This window comes from Myotis lucifugus, unplaced genomic scaffold, assembly GCF_000147115.1.
Source record: "Myotis lucifugus unplaced genomic scaffold, Myoluc2.0 scaffold_148, whole genome shotgun sequence".
NCBI lineage: Eukaryota > Metazoa > Chordata > Mammalia > Chiroptera > Vespertilionidae > Myotis > Myotis lucifugus.
The window spans coordinates 695,567-721,306 of NW_005871196.1; the positions used below are offsets into that span (position 1 = coordinate 695,567).

General features: G+C 36.8%; 1 protein-coding gene across 1 annotated transcript in view; it reads left to right on the top strand.

Annotated features, from left to right (window-relative positions):
- The window catches only part of ADAM28 (ADAM metallopeptidase domain 28), a 57,985-nt gene extending 41,934 nt beyond the window's left edge, over positions 1-16,051 (top strand). Inside the window, exons 15-22 of the mRNA XM_023759119.1 lie at positions 4,761-4,863; positions 7,175-7,334; positions 8,282-8,362; positions 9,461-9,543; positions 13,048-13,126; positions 13,813-13,878; positions 15,247-15,309; positions 15,863-16,051. Coding sequence (XP_023614887.1) covers positions 4,761-4,863; positions 7,175-7,334; positions 8,282-8,362; positions 9,461-9,543; positions 13,048-13,126; positions 13,813-13,878; positions 15,247-15,309; positions 15,863-15,883 — 656 coding nt within the window. The 3' untranslated portion in view covers positions 15,884-16,051. The remainder of the gene's footprint in view (positions 1-4,760; positions 4,864-7,174; positions 7,335-8,281; positions 8,363-9,460; positions 9,544-13,047; positions 13,127-13,812; positions 13,879-15,246; positions 15,310-15,862) is intronic.
- The last annotated feature ends 9,689 nt before the right edge of the window (positions 16,052-25,740 follow it).

A 25,740-nucleotide genomic window follows, 5' to 3' on the forward strand; every position in this document is an offset into this window, starting at 1 on the left:
CCTTTTCCCATATTATAATGCCAAATTATTCCAATTTTTAGTGTATTTTATTATAACGAGGGACTAATAAATACTACTAAGATATCAATTAATAAAATATGGTAATAAACTCATTTTATCATTTTGAACATTGAAACATAAATTTATTTAAAACAGTTTGAGTTTACAAATCATTATAATAGACTGAATAATTTTTTTTGAAATCAGTGCAATACCTTCATGGATTTTTAATTATTTTAGCCTAGTTTGTTGTTTTTTGAAAGACTGAATTTAAACTTTTTTCCCATGTTATTTATTGATACTTAAGAGGGACATTCATACGGAACAGGAGCATAAGTGTTGGACTCAGACTGGGTGTGAAGTCTGATTTTTCATCTCTCTTCGTGACTTAACCAGTATGATTCTCCACTTCCTTGTTGATAAAATGGGAATGATGATAACCATTACAATGGCTAATATTTCTCAATCACTTATCACTGACTGGCCACTCTTCTGATTGGCTCACATATACTAACTCACTTAGTCCTCAGAACAGCTCTGTGAGGTTGGTACTGTTATATATCCTCATTTTACAGCTGAGCAAACTGCCAGGTTAAGGTACTTGCCTGAGGACACACAGCTGCTCAGTCTTAATACCTGAGTTGCTAACCACCATGTTCTGTTGCTTCTCTGACGGGGATCTGAGGAAGATTACACGAGAAATCAAATATGTGATGCTCATTGCTCTCCTTGGCAAAACAGGAGTTTGACCAAGCATAGCGCTAGCTGCCACAGTAGGAGCACATAGCAGCAGGATAGCATTCAATTGCTTGCTTGTGAGTTAATGTAATGGCTGTGGCTCTCCTGGTTCTATCTCCATATTTACATAGATTTCTTGTAACTTTAAGCAAATAATTCAGATGTTTTCAAATATTTAGATAACCATTTATTCAGAAAGAGAATATTTAGATATTGTTTTTAATTCCAGTCAGCTCTCTTGATATCAAATTGTTGCAGGCTATAATTCTGAGAATGAGCATTCCATCCTGTGCTGCATAACTATGTTTCCATCAATGACAAACCACATACTAGTATACTATGGTGGCTCTGCAAGATTATAATGGAGCTGAAATTTTTCTGTTACATATTGATGTCATAGCCATCATGATGTCATAACACAATGCATTACTCATGTGTTTGTAGTGATGCTGGTATAAACAAACCTACTGCACTGCCAGTTGTATGAAAGTATAGCATATACAATTATGTACGGGACATAATATTTAAGAATGAAAATAAACAATTATGTTATTGGTTTATGTATGTACTGTAGTGTCCTTTTATTCATTATTTTAGAATGCTCTCTTTCTACTTACATAAAAAATTTCTGCCGTAAAACAGCATGTCCAGTTATGCTGAAAGCAGCCTCATACATCTCATGTATACTGTGTCTGCTAATGCATCGTCTTCTCTTGTTATAGATTTAATCTCATGTTGTGGTTCATGACCCCTAAATGTACAAAATCCACTTTTAATGTTGCCAGTAAGAGGCCACATTGAGTGATTGGCCTGGAAATAAAATTTAAAGTGGTGGTTTTGCTCGCCAGTCAGGCACGTCCCATTCCACCACAGCTAGGATCTTGAAGAATAAGAACAAAGTGACAGAAGCTGTTAAAGGATCAGCTTCTTTGAAGGCAATGGACTAACAAAAATTTAAGAACCATATGATTTCACTACTATGTGGGATATAAAGCTGAAAGCAACAAATAAACAAAACAATCAAAATCTTATAGATATAGATAATAGCATGGGGGTTACCAGAGAGAAAGGGGGGTGGGGTAGTAAAGGGAAAAAGGGGTCCAAATATATAGTGACATAGGAATTTGACTTTGGGCGGTAAACACACATTACGATACACAGGTGATGTATTATAGAATTGTACACTTGAAACTTATATAATTTTATTAACCAATGTTAGCCCAATAAATTTAAAAAAAAATGAAAAAGGCTTATATCCAACATAGAGAAAGTTTTAATGACCTGGATTGAGGACCAGACACAGAAGCATGTCCCTCTCAGCATCATGACAATCACAGCCAAAGCAAAAAAGTTTATGTTGACAGAAAGACTGCATGACTACAATGTTGAATTTACTGCCAGTTCTGGGTGGTTGAAATGTTCCAAGAATCCTTATTCATTACACAATGTGAAACTGAGTAGTGAGTCTGCAAATTATTGATGTGAAGGCAGCTAAATAACTTTTGAAAACTATAGATAAGCTAATTGTAGAGGAAAATTACTTGCCAGAGCAAATATTCCATATGAATGAAACCTTATTCTGGAAGATGACTCAAAGGACCTTCATCACAAGAGGCCATTCGATACCAGGTTTCAAGGTTTTAAGGACAGGATAACGGTCTTGCTTGGGGGCAGTGTTGCAGGCTACAAATTGAAACCCTTTGTGATCTGGCACAGTGAGAACACCAGAGCCTTCAAGCTTATCTGTACGCACAAGCAGCCATTGCACTACAGGAGCGATAAGAAGTCATAGATGACCCAATTTCTCTTTCAAGATGCTCTCCTAAATTGCTGTGCCAATGAAATGGAGAAGTACAGTTTGGAGAATAGTATGCCTTTCAAAACTTTGTTGTTGATAATGCTCCTGGACATCCTCCTTTTATTGCTGATCTTCATCCCAACATCAAAGTGATGTTTCTCCCTCCAAACACTACCTATTTGATCTAACCAATGAATCAAGCAAGTACAGCATCTTTTAAGACCGAAGACCTGAGGAGGACCTTTGCCCAGGTTTTGCTGCAACTGAAGAAGATACCGATGTAATTCTGGAAGGATTACAACATCTATGACGGCATCAAGAACCTTGCCTAGGCGTGAGGTGGTCACCAGGCGGTGTACACATGGTATTTGGAAAGAAGAGACTCAGGAGTTTTATCCATGACTTCAAATGATTTGTCAAGGATGAGGAGGTTGTAAAAATGAACAGAGCTCTACTTGGGATGGCAAACAACTTTAACCTGGGTGTGGATGAGGACGACATTGAGGTGCTCCTAAAGGTGGCTGCTGAGGAATTGACTAAGGAGGAGTTGTTGGAACTGAACAGGAGCACATAGTTGAATAAGAGGCAAGAGGAAAAGAAATTGCAGGGGAAAAGAAGAACCCCAAGAAAATTCACAGTGAAGGGCTTAACAGAAGCTTTGGCAGACTTTGACAAACTCCTTAAAAAGTTTGAAAACATGGATACCAGCACCAAAAGGTTTCCATTAATAGAGAGGAATGTTCATTGTGCATTATCTGCTTACAAGCAAATCTATGATGAAACAAATAATTCAAACAAACCACCATGGACATATTTCTGAAAAGAGTGATACCCCCTCAGGCAGAGCCTCAGCAGGTCCTCCAGGAGGAGCTCCAGGAGAAGGCACTGCCATCACAGGGCAGGGCAGCTCCAGGAGTGTTACTGCCCCTGATCACCCTCCAGTGGGGCAAGATGTGCAGGTGGTAGACAATGATAGTGATAATCCTGATGCTGGCTAGGCCTAGGCTAATGTGTGTGCTTGCATCTTTGTTTTAACAAAAACATTTAAAAAGTAAAAAAAAAAAAATCAATAGAGAAAAGTTTCTAGAATAAGTATATAAAGAAAAATTGTTTGTGCACAGCTCTGTACAACGAGTTTGTGTTTTAAGCTGTGTTATTATAAAGTAGTTGAAACATCCTATATAATAAAAGCCTAATATGCAAATCACCCAACTGGTGGAACAACTGGTCGCTATGATGCGCAATGATCACCAGAGGGCAAATGCTTAACGTGGGTGCTGCCCACAGGCCCCAGGCCAGCCAAGGCGGGTGCCAGTCGGGGAGCCCCGCCCCGATCACCCCACCAGTCACCCCACAGATTGGCCCTAATCACCAGCCAGGCCTGGGGATCCTACCTGTGCACCAGGCCTCTAGTTTAAAAATATAAAAGTTGTATAAAGTAAAAAAGTATAATAGGCTAAGTTTAGTTTATTATTGAAGAAGGAAAATTATCTTGTTATACATTTAGTGTAGCCTAAGTGTACAGTGTTTATAAAGTTTACAACAGTGTACAGTAATGTCCTAGGCCTTCACATTCACTCACCACTCACTCACCCAGAGCCACTGCCAGCCCTGTAAGCTCCATTCATGATAAGTGCCCTACAGAGGTGTTCCACTTATCTTTTATACCATAATTGTATTGTACCTTTTCTGTGTTTAAATACATGAATACTTACCATTGTGTTACAATTGCCTACAGTATTCAGTACAGTAACATGCTGTGCAGGTGTGTAGCTTAGGAACGATAGGCTATACCATATGGCCTAGGTGTATAGTAAGCTATACTCTCCAGGTTTGTGTAAGTAAACTCTAAGTTATTCACACAATAACAAAATCACTTAAAGATGCATTTCTTATAATGCATTGCTAGTGTTAAGGAATGAATAACTACAAATAGCATTTCTCATGATGTTTTGAAATTTATTTTATTTTTTAATTACAGTTTACATTCAACACTATTTGTATTGGTTTCAGATATACAGTCAAGTGGTTAGACAATCATATAATTTACATGGTGTTCCCCCTGATATTTCAACTACCCATTTGGCACTGTGCATAATTATTACAATATTGTTGACTATATTCCCTAGGCTATTGGTTTTATATTCCATTAACTCTTTGTAGCATTGACGTTCCTTTCTGTTTTCTTTGCAAATATGTTCCTGCTGATCCTGCCTGGTCCCAGGAACTGAGGTTGCAGATAAGTCATGCTACAGGAAGAACGAAGGTGTGTCAAAGTATGGGTACTGCCGCAAAGTGAACAACACACGTATTCCCTGTAAAGCAAAGTAAGTGGCTTTCAAACAATACTTTGAACCTTTTTGCTTCACAGACTAGAGAAATTGTTTACTTACAGCTACACGTTCTGATTTATTCCATTTCAAGGAAAAGTCAATTTGGATATCATTCATTTGACCGATAGTCATTGAGTGACTATTATGTGCCGTGTTTCTAGCTAGGCACTGAGTTAACAAGAGAAATAAGAATTAATGGCTTTTTTCAAGTCCGTCCTGGTGGGTGTTTTAGATGATATCAGGTACAATCACTTTTAAAGAGAATGAATGTTTGAGATGGGACAAGCAAGGTAAATAAATGGTCCTGGTTGGAAATATGTCCATTGATATTCCAGGATATTTTAGGTACTTTCCCATCTGATATCTTTCATTATGATTCTAGGGGCACAAATATTTACCTACCTAGAGAAATAATTAATAAATGCTTGTACAGTTTTATGTAAACTTGCCATGGAATTATATCAAGAAACAAAAGGCAGCAAGAGAAAAAATTGACAATTCACCTGAAGAATGTTTTAATCTTATATTGATATTATAGAAAAAGTATAGAATATTATATGCAATAAACTTGGTATTTTTCTCTAAGATTTTTTGATTGTGCAATTTTAAGATGACATTAAAAACTCAAATTATAATAGACTAGAGGCCCAGTGCACAAAAATTGTGCACTGGGGGGGGGGGCGTCCCTCAGCCTGGAGCCCTTGGGGGATGTCTGACTCATGGCTTAAGCCCGCTCCCTGTGGGGGGGTGGGGGGGGAGTAGCCACTGTCAGCCATCCTTAGTGCTGCCACCAGGGGGCAGCTCCTGCATTGAGCATCTGCCCCCTGGTGGTCAGTACACTCACAAGGACTGGTCATTCCACTGTTTGGTCAATTTGCATATTACCCTTTTATTATATAGGATTAAAATCCTAGTACCTACTCCAAATTTTTCAGTAAGTAATATGCAACAAGAGGTTAAACAAGATAAGCATTTCTCAAAGTTTTTCTATTAAATACTATTTTTTCTAGATGATAGATATTGCCAAGCAAACTATATTTTGTGTTGTTGTTTTTTTAAAAAATTTTTCTAAGCAAAATGTATTTTAGACATAGGATAATCTCTTGGGGAGTTTGGGCCTAAATGATGGACTATCATATTCTGTGCTTTCTCCTTTATAGGATATCAGGGCAGATTCAAATGGGGAAATATGTAAAAGGAAATATTTTGGGGAAAAGAGTAATATGTAGTATGAGTGGTAATGAGTGGGGAAAGAGAGCAGGGTAGTTGTGTTTTTCATCAACAAAATGTGCATATCCCATTTTCTTATATCATCATTGTGATTACAACTAGAGGCACAAGCATTTCATTCTACTCACAGGCTGCCTTTCTAGTCACATTTTAATAGGAACTGGTTGTCATGAGAGTAAGCCTGTAATTCCCTGTATCCTAGAATCTTCATTATAAGCCTTCTCTTAAGTGATTCAAGAAAAACAAATTTGAAGAGGATGCATGTCTTTCTCTACTGCTCACTCATATTTTTCTACAACCACCAAAGACATCAGAAGGATCCAATTCTATCTGCTCTCAGAATACTTTTTCACAGCCCTCCTCTGAATTCTGCATAAAGCAATGGTCTGCACTTTTATTGGCGTTGACTTTACTCTCTTCAGTGATAAACGCATGGTTTTCTTGAGTGCTGAGCAGTGTCATCTACCTTTGCAGGGAGATAGTTCTTTCAGTAACCCCACATGAGGATCAACTAAGGCTAAGATTTATATTGACACAACCATAGTGGAATAATTCTACTGCAATTCATGAAAATAAACAAGAAAAGTTAACTGAAACAAGATAGAAATTGACTTCCTAGGTACCCTCCATTATATTAGAAATCCATTATCCTTATATTGTCTAGCTCTATCATATATGTGACCTCCATTCCAAGCATTTCCATTGGTCTGTGTTGGCTTCTTCAGAGCCAGCCATCACTTTCCAATAAGCAAAAAAGACAAACAAACAAACAAGAACAAAAAAGTAAGGCCACCTTCAAGAATTTTTACTTAAGATTCTTCTTCTTTCCCGTTGTCCAAAACTAGTAGCATGGGAATCTGAGAAATGTGTTTTTGTTGTTGTTACAGCAACAATATGCCTTTCCATATTCAATGGTGCTATTACTGAGGAATAAGAAAAATGTTGATATAAAGGAGAACTAGGAGTCTCTGCTATAGGGAGAAATACCTTTAGTTCAATCTGGATAGTTGGGGAGCTATCAACTGCAATTTGGTCCTGGTAATTTAACTGCAGCCCTTTTTTTACTTTTCCTTAGTGATGCCATATGTGGGAAGTTGTTCTGTCAAGGTGGGTCAGATAATTTGCCCTGGAAAGGACGTATAATAACTTTCCTGACATGTAAAACATTTGATCCCGAAGACAGCAGTGAAGAAATAGGCATGGTAGCCAATGGAACTAAGTGTGGAAATAAGAAGGTAGGTTGAAATCGTGGCTTTTATTCAAATTTTTTTTAGTTTTAGTTTATTGTTTAGTTTTTCAAGGCATCCTTGTGTTTCATAGGAGCAGTTTTCAAAGCAATGCTTATGTCATTCATTTAGGCCTACCTGCATGCATTCCTTCAATATTATTTAATCAGTACCTATTATGTGCTTAGCACTAGGTTGTTAAACTTAGGTAAGTTTTATTGCCCCTAAATTGGTAGGTTTTCAATGAATGATAGTCTCACTGATAATAATAGATCAAAATATTATTTATTTTTATATAAATGATAATTGTTAATATTGTAGAAGATGTGATATTAACATGTTTTCCGTAATATTTTTTGTTGGAATGGGTACCTTGTATCATGTGCTATGCTCAGCTCTATGCTAAATATCAGTCTTAAGAGAGGAAGTGGAGTAAGGAGATGACCCCTGAGGAATGAAGTGAAGTAAGAAAATCTTTAAAGAGGACTCTCTAAATATTTTATTTTATATATTTATCTATATCTATATCTATATCTATATCTATATCTATATCTATATCATATCTATATCTCTATCTATATCTAATCTATATCATCTATATTTATCTATTTATCTCTATCTTTATCTCTATCTATATCATCTATATCTTTACAACTTTATTGTTGAAAGTGTTACATATGTCCCCATTTTCCCCCCATTGACTGTGTCCATGGGTTATGTATATATGCATACAAGTTCTTAGTTGATCTCTTTCCACCCACCCACTCTGCCTACCCTCTAAGATTACGTAGATCCCATCTTCCTATTTTCAAAAGAATGCTGTGATTTCCCAAATGAAAAGGTAAGTTTAATAATGGTATTAGTGGCTAATAATATAAGACCAAATTCCAAACAATTTGAAGAACTGATACTATTGGACATTAGTGTCAACTTCTTGTTTTTCACATCATTTTCAGGTTTGCCTTAATGCAGAATGTGTAGATATCGAGAGGGCCTACAAATCGACCAATTGCTCATCTAAGTGCAAAGGACATGCTGTAAGTTTTGAAAATGTTTGCCCAATCTTGCTGAATCTTATGTAATTTTTAGGTCAGTTTTGATTATATAAAAAAATGTGTCAGTAACTGAAAATAGAAGGATCTCTTACCCTTTGAGACAACATGGAGGGACCTGGAGATTATTATGCTAAGCTGAATAAGCCAGTCAGAGAAAGACAAGTATCCCATGATCTCACTTATATGTAGAGTCTAATGAATAAAATAAACTGACAAACAAAATAGATCCAGAAACATGGAAGCATGCAACAGTCTAGCACCAGAGGGAAGGGATAAGGCAGGAAGAGACTAACCAAAGAACTTATATGCATAACCCATGGACATAGACAATAGTGTGGTGAAGGCCTGGGGAGGGCACAGAGCAGATAGAAAGAGGGCGGGGGAGGGGGGGTATATGTAATACTATAGCAATAAAGATAATTGTTTTCAAAAATCCACCAACCAAAAAATAAAGCTTATGTTTGTCTAACCCAGTGGTCGGCAAACTCATTAGTCAACAAAGCCAAATATCAACAGTACGACGACTGAAATTTCTTTTGAGAGCCAAATTTTTTAAACTTAAACTATATAGGTAGGTACATTGTTATTAACTTAATTAGGGTACTCCTAAGCTAGCCTTTGCTAAAAACATCCTGAATGTAATTGAGGTACATTTGTTGAGGTCGACCCCTTCCAACTCTCCCATCCGCACTCATCTTGTATACTTGTTTCGTCTATCTCCTTTTCGGAAACCGACTTCTTCCCATGGGCCACGAAGTTTCAATCACACTGTACGTGTGCGCCACATGTGGTATTTTGTGGAATAGCCACACTCAAAAGGCCAAAGAGCTGCATGTGGCTCACGAGCCGCGGTTTGCCAACCACTGGTCTAACCCATCACTAGGGTGTTTCAATGAAAAATTTCTTTCAAGAACCTGGTCTATATGAAATTCCTATTATTGATTTGTAGTTTCTGTAGATAGCTGAAAGATGCAGAATTGGGGTTACTCCATTTTTATAATGGACTTAATGGTGGATGGGTAGGCCCTTGGGTCAGTGGACAGTCTAGCATGGAAACTGACAAGATCATTGATCCCGCAGGTGTGTGACCATGAGCTCCAGTGTCAGTGTAAAGAGGGCTGGGTCCCTCCTGACTGTGATGGCTCCTCTGTCGTCTTCCGTAGGTAACATTCCACATCTAACCTGAGAAATTGCTCTTTTCCAAGCTTTTCTTTCAGATTACAAAAGATTTCATTGCCTCTTTTCTCTCCTCTTAAAATTCCTGTCCTGTAAATAATGAATCCACAATGTTAACCTTCAAAGTTTCTTTAACAGGTTTTTAATCCAATTTTCCACATCCCTATGCATTTACTCTACATACAAAAAAGATTTCTTCAAGTTTATATTTGTAATCTCACTTTAACTTCCCAAATTCTCTTTTCTGATTGTTCCATTTTCATACCATCCTTGACTTAAAGTATAGATATAACATCCTCATAAAACTCTCTAAGGATATGACAGATTGTTTTTGTAGATTTAATTCTATGAGCTGAATTATCTCTATTTCTTTTTGAAGAAAAGAAATTGCTTCTAATACTTCTAATTGCTTCTAATACATCATTGTTTCTAATACTTCTCCATAGTACTGTGCAATAAGAAAACGTATTTTTATTGATTTCAGAGAGTAAGGGAGAGAGAAATAGAAACATCAATGATGAGAGAGAATCATTGCTCCACTGCCTCCTGCATGGCCCCTACTGGGATTGAGCCCACAACCCAGGCATGTGCCCTGACTAGTAATCGAACCCTGACCTCCTATTTCATAGTTTGATGCTCAACCACTGAGCAACACTGGCCAGGCTATCTCTATTTCTTTTGAGTTTGACTGTTCTGTTTTTTCACCCTGTCTCTTGTATTTCATTGTGTTATTTTAGTTCAGGGTATGTGATCTTTTATTACATGTGGGATTAGGTCAACTTGAATTAGCTCACATGGATTTTCTTTGCATGAGTGTGTGTGTGTGTTTGCTGTATCTATTCATAACCTCTCCTGATGGGAGATCTGGCTGTGAGCTCTATCAGTGTGGGAAGCAGCCAAAGTGGGGATCCTCATCACTAGTCGCCGTAGTGAAGAGTACTTGGCCTTGAGGAGAGGGGTCTTTATTTCATTTACTTCCTGAGAGATTTTATTTTTCTTGGCACTCAATTTCTCCTTGACTATTCCTTCTCTCTAGATCTGTGCTGCTTCTCAGGCTCTTATGTCCCCCATTGTTTCTAGAGAGTTCTCTAGAAGGGCTTTGTCTTGAGGCATGAGGCATGCTTGTTCTGTATACACAAGGGATGGGGATGGGCCTGAATGAATCGTCTGTCCTAAGTTCAGATCCTCTGTTGACTTCCCAAGAAAAAAATAGCATCTATTTCTGATGTTTGGACTAATTATGTTTTTAATTTGTTGATTCTTTGTTAGACTTCCCAAGAAGGAATAGCATCTACTTCTGGTGTTTGGAGCTTTAATCTACTCTGTTTCTGTCCACATAAATCCTTTACTTCCTATATTTTTATAATTATTTTCATTTTTATGGAGGGTGGAAAGTTTCAGATATTTGAAGTGAAATTGTCATCTCACCTTGAATTCTACTACTGTTGTCTTTGTCTATGTGTGTTTACACTTGTGACCTTTTCTTATATTAAAAAATAATCTCATTGACCTGCTAATCTGTGCAATAAGAGAGTAATACCTGTTTGATTTTCTCTTCAAAGCTGTACCTCCTGGTATCTGTGGTTTCTGATTATTATAAGAAAAATGAATATTTCAAATAGCAAAAGATTGGAGTCACAGTGATTACTTAGATAAGTAGGTAAAAGGCACTAAATAGAACCAAGAATTTTATTTAAACCATTTCCCAATTTACAGGGTCACATCATTTCTTTTATGTTCATAATTTTTGCAATATAGGGCAAAAATCAGTAGAATATTTAGTTGTGTCTCTATCAATTGTCATACATCTCAGCTCCTTATTTGCTACTGACAGAAATATGATTTTAAGGCTTCAGTTTCTATTTCCCTGTTTTATTTCAACCTTGAGTTTGAGAAATATTCCACTCCTTTTCTGCCATCTCCCTTACTTTATATTCTCTCTAATTTTCCAGTCATTTTCCCCCAATTATTATAAACATCATTGCTTCTAATACTTCTTCATAGTACTTGCTTTAACTATCTCATACAAAATGTTTCATATAGATTTCCCCTTATTTATTCTATCTAAATAAAATCTTACTAATCACGATCAAAATAATCTTCATTTTACTGGCTATGAGAGATTGGCCAGAGAATGCATTTTCTCTAGGAAAGGGTAGATGGAATTTATGCTAAATGGTGAATAAGGACTATTGTGATATATACGTATGAATACCCAGATCCTCACTAGGCCTGGGTTCTCTTTGTTGTAGACGTCTCCATTGTGGTTGGGGTGCTGTTCCCTGTGGCTGTCATATTTGTGGTGTGTGCTATAGTATTCAGGCATCAAAGCACCAGAGGAAAGCAAAAGAAAGTCCAGAGGTAGGTTTTTATCGGGGGACTTTTGGGCCTCTAATGAACTTTAAATTCAAAGATGTGACCCAAATTCTCAAATTTAAATTTGGTTTACTTCAAATACTTAGAAAGAAGTATAGGCCTGGCTGGTGTTGCTCAGTGGTTGAAGTTTGACCCAGGAACCAAGAGGGCTCCATCCCCAGTAGGGGGCGTGCAGGAGGGAACTAATCAATGAAGTTTCTCTCTCATCCACGTTTCTATCTCTCTATTCCCCTCCCTTCCTCTGTCTCTAAAAAAATTAATAAAAACATGTATTAAGAAAAAAATAAGTGCAGATACATTTTGCTTGGATCAGAGGCTGAGTATTCCTTTTACTGAGAAAACTTTCACAGTAAGGCATGTCTTTTTCTCCTGTAATTACTGTATATATATTTAATAATAAGATTAATAACTCTTTATTAAAGATTTTGTGCTCATTATAATAATACAATATATAATCTTTATTGATTATTATCTTTATGATAAACACTGTTAGTAAGTCCTTTTACGTACATTATCTCATTTAATCCTCTTAAGAATATCATGAGGGTAGTAACTATTATTTCTATTCTATAGATTAAAAGATGTTATATATCAATTTTACAACAATCATGCAAGGCCAGGCACTTCACATTTTACTGATATGGAAAGAGAAGCTCAGAGAGGTCAATAAACATGTTCAAAGTTGTACAAAGTAAGTGATGGAGTCTTGATATGCACCAAGATCAGTCAGTCTTTTGAAAATGGTCTTGGCACTACAGCATCTTTCTTGCATTTTTTTAAAAAAACTAACTATTTATCCAAAATGGGCTATTAATAAATAGTGAAGGAATAAAACAAATCATTAATTAGATGGCGTAATTTAGATAAAAGTTGGATTCCACACCATCATTATTAGGACTCAGGGCTCTGCAAGAGAATCAAAAAGAAAATCAGTGGTGTTAATGATGAATTACAGAACACAGAAACCTGAAGAACATCCTAGGGAGCAGGTGAAAACCTAGTCATTCACTAATTATGGCACAATGGGCAAAGGAAATTGGCAGATTTATCTTGAGTTTCCCCCAAATGGTGAACACACTGCTTGGTCAATTTGTATGATATCCTTTCACCTACAGGTCACAGTCTGACCCTGGCACCAGGCCATGCAGACAGAAGAGGAAACCACAGACAATGAAGGCTCTTCATTGCAAAGAGGTGAATCATAGTCTGTACTATATTTGCTGTGGACCCCAGTTTGTGATTTTCTCCCTCTCTTGTGCTGACCATCTACCCATCATTTCTACTCATCAGTGTTTTATAAATGTATGACGCTTCTGAGTACGCAGCAATGATTGTGGGCTCTGTAACTACACATTCAGAAAGTTGTCCTCTGCTTTTGGTTAAATGTAGAAGTCTCCTTAAAATGCGGAAACTCACTGGCTGCTTTGCTGGGATTCACAAAATGCAAACACAATAAGAGAACAAGGAGGGCAGATGTCAGATGTCAGATTTCTCTCTCTCTCTCTCACTCTCTCTCTCTCTCTCTCAATTTCTTATTCCTTTAAAAATATCCCAGTAAAGAAAATAATATGTGTATTTGTATGACAATACATGTAATATGTATAAGTCCTAATGCCTTGGTTGTGTCCGGCAAGTTTAGAAATTTTAGCAGAAGTTGGCTAGTGATAATGACATTGGTAATAATGTTTTTGATGGAGACTGACCAATCTCTGATAGCTCTGGACATAGCAGAATGCAGCAGCTGGGCCACTGTGATTTTTCCATCTGGTCTTTTGGTGTCATCATAGTCTTGGTCTCCGATGCTTTGAAAGGATTGCTTATTTGGAGCATGAACATAGGAAATTGATAAAATTCATTTAAAAAATATTTTTTCTTTTTAGAAAAGTCAGATGAAGCTTCATGCCCTTGACCTGCCAGTGGATGGCAGTGAGCCTCCAGCTTCTTTTGTGAGTTAGCAACTTCTCTTAAATCACTTCCAGCCTAACCTTGAGGAAATAGTAGTGAAAGTCACAACCCACAATGCCCAATTACTTCTTTAGAAGGATGTTAGAATCTGTGTGAATGTAATATAAAGTATAGATTCTTCTACACAACATTTTGAAAATGTCAAATTTGAGAATGTGCACCTGTCCATTATACTCCTAAATTTAACCCTTAAACTAGAATTACCAGGTCTATAAAGCTGATAACTCATTACAGGAAGAGTGCCAATCTGCTTCATACAATGGCATCCCAATCATATGTCTATTGGCATTGGACTTATTTCTCATTTGGATGCGTACACCAAAATGAAAACAATTGAACTTACAGGTTTAGAATATTCTCATGGGTAAAGTCATAAATTCTCTGAAAATTATTTCTGAAAATAATTTAATCCTTTCCATTAAGTGCATTTGTTTTTAAGGCCCAACCTTTGATTTTTTTTTTTTTACCTCTTACTAGCTAATCACAAAGCCAGATTTTCCACCACCTCCGATTCCTACTTCTGTGTCATCTTCTTCCTTCCTTGTACTAGTAAGTATCAGATGATCCCCGATGATCTTTAAAATGTCTTTTGTGCCAATGTGAATAATATCTCTAAATCTATGGGTTCTTTATCAAGATATGTGCTCCCTAGGCTAATCTGAGATAGCATAGCAAGTTCTATTTACTATCTATAAATTATTATGGGTATTAATTTATTATTATTAAAAACAGCTCTTTTATATAATTGTTAAGAAATGATCAATAGTTCTGCTGTAGAAGGCTGTCTCCCTCAAAGGACGGTGTCTAGATGTTGATTTTGGAGGATGTAAAATTTAATAAGTTATATTTACTTTTTTATTTATTGTAGGTAGAATAGAGCCTATATTAGTCATAGTTTCTGTAGGAGGTAGGGCATGAAAAATAGCCCACATATAGGCAAACATGGAATCAAAGTCAGGCACTCATGAAGTAAAGGGTAGAATTCATTCACTCAAATAGTTACTGAGCATATTTCCACATACTTGATGCTCTGTTGTGGGTAAATGAAAAAACTAAAACTTAAGGTATTTTTTTGAAGAACTTTTACAATTTTAGTAGGAAAACAAGTCAAATATATATGAAGCACTTATTTGCTTATATATTATTTATGTCAAAGCTGGTGATTGGATGAGAAGAATATGGTGAAGAGGAAATGAATGGGGTCAGGGTGGTTAAAACAGAAATTTGAGAGTTAGGTAGAATTTAAATGAGTGCTGACAAGGTCAGGAATGATTTTTAAAAAAGTATAGCTAAGATGGGAAGTGCATAGCATTTCTAAAGTCTTACCATTATTTTTGTCCATAATATAGCATGAAGAAACAAAGGTCCTTTCCTCTACTGTTTTCAAGGATAAGCCAATGTCTATGCCTAAGGTATGAGATCCATAGCTAAACTATTATAACCATGTAGCACTCCTGGTATCAAGGAAAGAATAACCATATTTCCCTAGAAGATGTTCACTAAGAATAATATCTGTATGATTAATGGATGGGTGCTAGCATATGTCTTCCTTCTGAGTCTGCCCAATAACCAAGAGGAAAAAGATGGATGTGTCTTAGCTATGAAGTGATGATGATCTCAATATTATTCATTCTCTCAGAAATACTCCACAGAAATATTGAGATTGTGGAAGTATCCCATAGAATAATAATCACCTAGTGTCTCAAAACTTTTCTCCTGATTCCCCCCACCATCTCCATATTATGCTAATTAGCTAGATAGATATTTGCATCCCAGTGTGGTATTTTTCTTACCTTCTTTCCTTACACTCCCATGTTTCCACTCCTTTCCTGTGATGTATGAAATAATCCATAAAATAGGAAGTACTACAGATAATTAATTTTAATTTCTTAATATTTCAAAATTATGAGATATATACATTTTTTTTGGAAAAAGTTGATCATTTAAGTGTATTGTCTTTTTTAGGGCTCCAATCCAAATGTCTGAAGCGACAGCTAAGCAAGGATTGGTGGGTAAATGATCAACTTGAATGATGGGACAATCTGGATAGAAGAGAAATATATGGGCTATCTCACTACTATTTGCTCTTGATACCCAAAGAGGTTAACATTTCTTGATTCATGTTATACTTTGAAGAGATGAAATAAAATGTTTAAGAGAGATGTACTTTTGAGAATCTTTGAATTTAAAATTTATATTCTACATAGGGAAGGAAGATGACTCTACAGATACAGCTATGAAGCTGAAATTTCTAATTAGGTTTGGTAGGAATTAATTCACCCTGTAATGAAAACAAATAAACAAGTAATCAAAGAAAACTGGGAAGGATGGGAGAAAATAGTACATTTATCATTAGAAGACTAACAACAACTCAATTGTTTTAACTATTAACCTGTCAAATTAGAACCCTTTGTTAAAAAGAAAAAGTATATAACCATTTTCTGATTTATATAATATCTTTCCTACATTATCGTCTATAATCCATATTAGTTGTGTAATTTGAGGTTTACTACAATTGAATAAACTTTACTAATAAAAATATTTTTCATAGAAATTTGTATAATTTAGTTACTGGCGAGGTTAAAGTGAGCTTCACTTTCTAAGTAAAGAACTTTCAGTTAAATAAAAAAAAAATTAGAGATTGTAAACTGGTAGCCTTCCAGACATGTATGAATTGCAGATTTATTCGTATTGGACCTGAATAATTTGGGTCACAAAGTATTTTTAAGTGTTTTTGAATTTATTGCCAATATTTAAAAGTTGGGACATCTTGTATAAACATCCAGATTTCCAGCTTATTAAAATTAATCAAATGTTCTGTCAACACTAATCACAGGCTCATAGCAACCATCTGCTTAGTTGGCTGCTGATGAGCAAACATCGCTGGTTGCCTGCCAAATAGCCCTCTTCTTTCTTGTTTCCATTACGCCAATTTGTTCAGTTGTCCATGTTTTAAAAGAATAACTCTCACTCTAATGGGTAAATCTCTACTACTCTAAGTCAACATAAGAATCTAATCTCCCTTACTGGTGGTTGATTTGGAGGTGAGTGTAGGTCCCCCTGTTTTAGCCAATGAGACAAGAAAGGAGACATGCTGGGGAATTTATGGGAAAGATCTCCTTGTTCCTTCTTCTGGATGTTGGCATCTGGATATGCTGTCTGGTAGTGTCGCAGCCATGTTGCAACTATGAGGGCAAGACTGATATACAGAACAAGGTAGAGCAGAAAGATGAAAAGAATAAATCCTGGTCTTTTAATGATGTTATTGAACTGGTCGATTAGTAACTGCTGGAGTCACCCCATACTTCGTTGGGACTTCCTATTGATATGATCAATAAAATTTCTTACTGTTTAAGCAATTTCAAGTTGAATTTTCTCTTACTTGTAACAGAAGTCATCTCAACTAATAAAATAGCTGCTCCATTATTAAGGCCCATACTTTCCACTTCATCAATACTGCTGTACATTTTTTATACTTGGCCTCCTTTACCCATTTGCAGCACAGATCTGGCCTTATTGGCCTTCCTTTCCAGGATGGACTTTGCCCATATGATGTTCATTTGCCCTTGCAGTGTGAATTTCTAGATAAATTCATTCTGGCCTCAAAAGCGAAGCTCAATCCCCAGTAATTCCAGAGTCTATCTGTCAGATCATTGTCATTGTAGCAGCCTTTCTTTCCATGTGGGAGTTTACTCAAGAACACGTTAAACATATTGCTTTATCTGCAGTGTGAGGTTTCAGAAGACCCTGCCCTAACCCAGAAATAAATTCCTATTTGCAGCAAGGCCATAATCTTACGTGTGATTAATCTATTAATCTTCGCTGGTTTTTGTTGTTGTTATTTGATTTGTTTTCATTCCTGTCCCTGTCTCATTCTTTTAAGATTGACAAAATGGGAATCTTGAACCTATGACTTTTCAACCAGCCACCTTCATAACCTGAGCTAGAAATAAAACATATTCCTGTAGATTCTGAAATGATGGCACTAGGTCCTTGATGTTTATGGAGATGGAAGACAGGAGGACGACAGAAAAAAGCATTCTCTTTTCCTAAGGCTTTGAAGCCTTACAAAGTTTCCTGGTGGGCTGAACTATAGCCCAATTTAGACAATTTAAAGCAAAGACTTTGATTTCACAGTCCTGTTTCCAAGCTAGATCTACAACATACTAACTTTAAGGGAATTGTACTAATATGACATTTAACCACCTCACGTAGGCCACCAAACCTTTTTTATAATTAGGCTTTATTACTTTCTCTACTTTTTAAAAATTGTAACAGGTTAACCTGTGGTCTTTTCCAGGTACTCTAGAACTGGTATACCATGGGGTATCTCTAAATACTCCTTAGCACTTCAGTCAGTTACTGCCTCTTATGACTTTGGGGATGTTTTAACTTTGTATGAAATCATGAAGTATGCATGAAAAGGAAAGCAAGCTTTAGTTGCGATCAGGATGGAGCTATGCTATTGTTTAAGCTGGTAATAATGACACCTATGTGGTAAAGAATTGAGGGTGACCTCTGGCTAACAGCCAGTGAGAAAGTGAACACTTTAGTCCAACAACCCTCAAGGAGCTAATTCTGCCAACATCCATCGAATGAGCTTGGAAACAGCTCTCATACTCGTTGGATCTTGACTGACACCTTGGGAGAGAAATTGAAGCAAAAGACTCAGCTAAATTTCGTTCGCATTCTGCAAGCACAGAAACCGTGAGAGAAAGACTATATTTTCTTTTAAGTTGCTCTGATTTGGGGAAATTTGTTGTATAGAAAATGATAACTTCTACAAAATGAGTAGAGTTCAAATGTTTCAAGTATTCCAGACTGGTTTACATAGACTTAACTACTATATTTAACAGGATTTCCATCATCTCAAAAAATGTTTTTCTTCATATTTTCTTTAATTTATTCCTTTTTCTTTTTTATGAGTACTGATTATCTGCTTGAGATCACTGATATCCAGTCTTCTCAAATAATCATGTTCTTTCTCACTTTTGTTTACCTATTTTTTGGGGGGTATTTTTGATGAGTTCCTTAATTTTAGCTCCAAAGTTTTTGATTTTATGTTCAATACGGTCAATGCTCCTTTTGTACTCATTTTAAGGCATTTTATAATGTTCCTCATCGTTGCTTAGTAACATTCTCTTCTCACATTAGTTTTATAAAGGCCTGCCAATTAACTTTTTTCCTTTTGTTTCCACAACTTTACTTCTAAAATGAAATTCGCAAAGCAAAATTGGTCTAAACTTTATTAGTGTGCCTCAAAGTAACTATTTTTCAAAAATTGTATCTTCCTCAGCCATTTGAGTACTATGCTCCTGATCACTCAGCAACACAAGTACTTCCAGGTGGCTCACCTTTGTGTTTTAAAAGTTTTATTTTAACCTGTAAAATATTCTCACATTTTATATATTTGATGATATATTCTATCCCTTGAGCTAAAGAACTTTGGTCCACTAGCATTCTGAGTGTAACATAGGAAGAGGTGGGTTCATAAGTAAATCTTGCATATTCTTCTCTGCCCAGATTATTTTTTTCTTCGTAGGCTACTGGTAGATCTGTCTACCGGGGCCAGACAAGGAGTGGCATAGATCTATTGGTGATGCTGAGATCCACCTCATCAGGAAAGCTCCTGACTCGTTAAAGGGAAAGACTCAAACAATATAATTTGCAACCATCTTGGCACATTTGCTCTTGAATTTCTCTAGTCTTTTCTGCTGCTTCCAGAAAAAGACCTTTATTTGGTAATGACCACTTTAGACATTGCTTAACAATTAGCCTGGGATGTTTGCTATGCTGCTCAATTAATACCATGACTCTTATTACTAAGCTAAGTAAGCGAGAATGTCATGGACACTAAATCTCTAAGCAGAGGAAAATGATGGTATGTAATTTATAAAGGCATCTCCTTGTTAAAATTGAACTCTTTTCTCTCATACTTAGTATTGAAGCTTATATTTTATTTTAAAAATAATATTTTATATGCCTTAGCCCGGTAGATCAGTTGGTTAGAATATCACCTCAATATGCTATGGGCTGTGGTTGCAGGTTTAACCCCTGGTCAGGGCACATACAAGAATCAATCAATTAATGCATAAAGAAGTGGAACAACAAATTGATGTTTCTGTGTGTTTGTGTGTTTGTGTGTGTGTGTGTGTGTGTGTGTGTCTTTCTCTTCCTCTCTATTGAAAATCAAGTTTTAAAAAGTTAAAAAAAGAATATATTGTGGTAAGAGCACAACATGGGATCTACCCTATTAATAGATTTTAAGTGTACAATACAATATTGACATAGATAGGCACAATGTGTACAACAGATCTCTGATCTTGTTCATCTTGAATAAATAAAATGTTATACCCTTTGAGTAACAAATCCCCATTTCCCCTTCCTAATCCCTGGCAACTACATTCTAAGCATTGCTTCCACAAGTTTAACTATTTTGATATCACATATAAATGAAGTCATGCAATATTTGTTCTTCTGTGATTGGCTTAGTTCATTTAGCATAATGCCCTTCAGGTTCACCTAGGTTGTTGACATGTTTCATTTCCTTTTTAAGGCTGAATAATATTCCATTGTATGTATATACCATAGTATTTAAATCCACTGATCCATTGATGGGCATTTGCATTGTTTCTACATTTCTGCTCTTGTGAATCAATAAACATGGGATTGAAAGTAACTCTTCAAGATTCTGATTTCAATTTACCCACCCTCACAAACTCTTGTTTTTACTGATCAATTTAATAACAGCCATCCTAACAAGTGGGAGGTAATATTTCATTGTGCTTTTAATTTGAATTTCCCAGATGATTAGTGAATTTAAACACCTTTTTGTATACCTGTTAGCCATTTGTATGTCTTCTTTGGGAAAATGACATTTAGGTGCTTTGCTCACTTTTAAATCTGGTTATTTGTGGATTTTAAAAAAATCCCAAATAATAAAACCCTAATATGCAAATCGACCGAACAGCAGAACAACCGGTTGCTATGACATGATGTGCACTGACCACTAGGGGGCAGACGCTCAATGCAGGAGCTGCCCCCGGTGGTCAGTGAACTCCCACAGGGGGAGAACTGCTCAGCCAGAAGCCAGGCTCACAGCTGAAGGGCACAGTGGCGGTGGCGGGAGCCTCTCCCACCTCCACTGCAGGTGGGCGGTAAGGGGAGAGGGGTCCCGGACAGCGAGAGCCCCAGACCATGAGAGGGATGTCTGACTGCCAGCTTAGGCCCAGGGGGATCAGGCCTAAGTTGGCAGGTGGACATCCCCTAGGGATCCTGGACTGCGAAAGGGCGCAGGCTGGGCTGAGAGACCCCCTACCCCCCAGCTGCATGAATGTCATGCACTGGGCCTCTAGCATATACACAAAAATTAACCATTTTAACCAATTTCAAATTTACAATTCAGTGGCATTGAGGATATTCAGAATGCTGTATAACCATCACTACTATCCATTTTCAGAATTTGTTCATTATCCCAAACAGAAACTCTGTACCCATTAAATAACAATCAATTACTTCTTCCCCTAACCCCTAGTAACCTCTATTCTACCTTCTGCTTATATGAACTTGCCTATTTTAGGTACTAGATATACTAGTAAGTGGTATTATGCTCTATTTTTTTCTTTTATCTAACGGCTTATTTCACTGAGCATAATGTTTTCAAGTTTCATCCATGTTGTAGAATGTATCAGAATTTTATATCTTTTTAAGGCTAAATAGTCTGATACCATTTTAGTCTATTTTCTGCTTAAAGCATCTCACCATTCATATTAACATTTTTTAACCTTGCTCATTTTCTAGTCAAATAATGCTTTTCATACTTTGTTTTAATTTGTACTTCTTTGATGGCGAACACATTTTAGAACTGATCATTTTACTGACTTTATACCTAATATTGTAGAAATTGGTTTTAAATCAGAGTTAGTGCTATCCTCTTCTTACCAAGAACTATGTCTGAGATTTCTTTCTTAGCCTTACAGAGCATCTGCATCATTTCTGTGTTAAAATTGTTGGTGTGCAATCCTGGTGGGAGTAATAATTAAAGGAATTTCCTAAGTTTATCTAAGTGAAAACCAAGGTGGTCGGAATATGACTATGAGGTAATGGTCTCCTCCTGATGTCCCAGTAATTTCTGAGAAAGATGGTCTCAGCCTCTGAACTGTAAAAATTGTTGCATTTCTTGTAAAAAAAGACTCCAGAGTCACAGGTCAAATGTTATGACCCAGCACACAGCATTTTTCTCTTGTAAATTGATCTGAGCCCCCAATTTGGCTTTCTACATTTTTTAATGTCTGTGAAATTACTGAGATTTGTGAGTCTTTCGGAATAATTTGTAACTATAATTGTAATGGAGTCTGCAGGAGTCAAGTCTAGGCAGAATGAGAAGTCCTAGTCAAGTCCAGGACTCCTTTAGTCCTGCCTGCCAATGGCAGGGTGGAGCAGATCCAGCAGAAAGTTCAAGTGTCACATGGGAGACCAGGGAACATCAAGAGAAAATGTAATGGAGATATACAGAAGAGAATAAGAAAGAGTATATAACTACCTAACGAACTAACTAAACAACTAACTAACTAAATAAATAACATTGAATGGGGAAGGTAGACAGCACATAGAGATAAATGCAGAGGCAGTCCTTCTAACTCTCCTAATAACTAGCTTTTTAGACTTAGTAAAAAATTAAACTCTTTGTGCATCTTTAAATTTTCTCATCTATGAAATGCAATTAGTTCATAACTTGTCAGTTTCCAAAGAGAGTTTTTTAAGAAATGTGTAAAGGTAGCATGGGAGTATAAAAATAAAAAGAGAAGAGAAGACAGATGTCCATGGTCTAGAAAGGGAGATAATGTACCTTTGTCAATGATCTATCCAGAGGACGACTCTGTCCAGGTTTGTCAGAGGTGAGGACCCTCACTGCACAGGTTATTAGTTCACAGGTCTTTGAGAAAGAAGTAGGTCAAAGTTACTTATCATTTGCACATATTTTCTTGGTGATTCTCTATTGTTCTTGGTATTTTACTCTGTATCTGAAGTGACTTCAGCATTGATCTCCAAATCCCTACTGAGATTCCTCTTCTTATGTTAAGCCAAACACTGTCTTAGATTTGAGGCTGCCATGTACAATGACCCTGAATTTTGGGGAAATCAACGACCATTGAATTCACAAAGCTCTTATGAAAAATGAAATCACAGCCAAATGTAGATGTAAATTTATTTTTTTTAAAAAAATTCAAATATCTTCCTATATAATAAAAGCCAAATATTCTAAGTGTCTGACCATTCGACCATTTGACCAGTCACTATGATGCATACTGACCACCAGGGGGCAGATTCTCCTACCAGTAGGTTAGCTTGCTGCTGGGGTCTGGCCGATCGGGACTCGACAAGATAGGCTAGACACACTCTGGAACCCTCCGGCGGTCCCTCCCCAGCCCTGATAGTGCACTGATGGAATCCTTCGGCCTGGCCTGCACCCTCTCGCAATCTGGGACTCCTCAGGGGATGTCAGAGAGCTGGTTTGGGCCCGATCCCCACAGGCCAGTCTGAGGGACCCCACCAGTGAACAAATCTGTGCACCAGGCCTCTAGTAGGTGCAGATTTATATCTGTATAGTGCACTATGATTTTTACAAGATTGTGTATGTGTGCGTGTGTGTGTGTGTGTGTGTGTGTGTGTGTGTGTGTGTGTATGATTTCACTTAACCCTTATAAAAATCTTATGTGAAGGACCATAGTCCTCATTTGTAGATGAGCAAACAAAGATAAAAATGACAATAGATGATTTTTCTCTAGGTCATAGGTAATAAATGTTGGACTAGGGACTTCAATCCAACTAGTCTAAATCTAAATTTTTAGTTTATTCTAGACAACTATAGTGCCTGCAGTAAAACTATTTGGCACAGAAAGGCAGATACAATATTAGAGTGCTCAGTTCCATTTTATCTCCAGCTACAATTTCTTGTACATAATCTTAGCAGTGAAAATTTATCTGATAGTGCAGTCCAATTATATGCCATTTGTCAGCAAGACCCCTTTGACTGTCGAACGACCCTTTTACAGGGGTCGCCTAAGACCATTCTGCATATCAGATATTTACATTACGATTCATACCAGTAGCAACATTACAGTTATGAAGTAGCAACGAAAATAATTTTATGGTTGGGTCACAACATGAGGAACTGTATTTAAAGGGCCAGAAGGTTGAGAACCACTGGCTTCTTCTGAAATCACTTTTGACTTTTCTCCCCATTCTTGTGACTGGAGCTTGGAAATGGTAACTACTCAAAAAGTCTTTGTTTAACAAGTTTTCTTTTGTTCTTTCAATTCAAACATTTACAACCCCATTTACTATGTTGACACTTGGGATAGAAAGATTAATCTCTTTCCCTGCTGTCCAGGGACTCAGGACCTCATTCTAAAGACTGACATGAATAAACAGAGAAATAAAATAATCACTAAAAGAGATATAAGTCATTAAAATGCCATCACAAAGAGCACATGGGAATAAGTGTTTATCAGGTAAGGGCATGAGAAGTTTCTCAGGAAAGTGCTATTTAAATCTTAAATTATAGGCATTTTATTAGTTCTAAAATGGGAAAGAGGAAAAGGACATTCTGGGGAGGTAATGAGGTTAAACAATAGCATGAATGAAGTCATGATTTATCAGGTTTATTGAGATTAGAATGAACTGAAGCATTGTCTTTATTTTTAATGAGTCCCTCTATATATTTATGTTACCACCCTTCATTAAATATATACATACATTTGTGCATATGCAAATTGAGGAGGTTTAGAAAAATCCAAAAAAAGAAGAAGGAATAGTTAAGAGAGAAAACAGGACAACAAAAACATTCTAGAAATCTTAAAGTCATGGGTCAGATGACACCAGTGAAATATAAAACACATGGCCTTCCATGTTTGGTAAGTATGAGCTCCAAGTTTTACTCCAAACTACCTAAAAATAAAAAAGGAAACAAACAAGAGAGGTAAACAGCATTGACAGATTCAGAGCATACATGAATTTAAAACAACATACTATAAACAAGGAGAATAAAACCACATAAACAGAGCAGAAACAACCAATCAAACGAGTAAAAATCAGTGGCTCAGAGAGACACAGCTCTTCCTGCTGCGGAGACTCAAAAGAAGTGTTCCTGATGCTACTGCTGCTGGATCAAACTGGAGAACCCAGATCTGCCTTTTTCCTGGACACTCACAGTGCTACCCTGGTGGGTCTTTCACACACGCACTCTCTTGGCTCTTTGTCCGACCCCACACTCTGGTCACACACAGTGAGAAATGAACCCACCAGGCAGCAAGACATAGGCTCAAATTAGGACATTTCCCCAACTTTTCACCAGTAAATTCATCACTTGTCAGGGTAATGGAGTAATTATTTATAACTGCTCTGCATTCTATGAACTGAGAAACTAGCTAATAGCTCCTCATATCATATGAGCTAGGATCTCATATCACCACTGAATGAATAAAATAGATATTTTCACCTGTGTAAGAGTATTTAAATTTTTTTGAAATGTACACAGTAGTACATTCAAATTTGCCATTGAGGGAATTTAATATCCGAGAACATAATGGCTTTACACTGAGTGACAAAGGTTACATTTTGTATCATCCTATCTAATAAAGAGGGAATATGCTAATTGACCCACACACTGTCGCCAAGATGGCAGTGCCCACAGACAGTAAGGAGGGAATATGCTAATTGACTGCTCCGCCCTCAAAAATGGAAGCCCCCACAGCCAATAAAGAGAACATGTTAATTGACTGTCCTGCCCTCAAAGATGGCAGGGCCTACACCCAATAAGGAGGGAATATGATAATTGACTG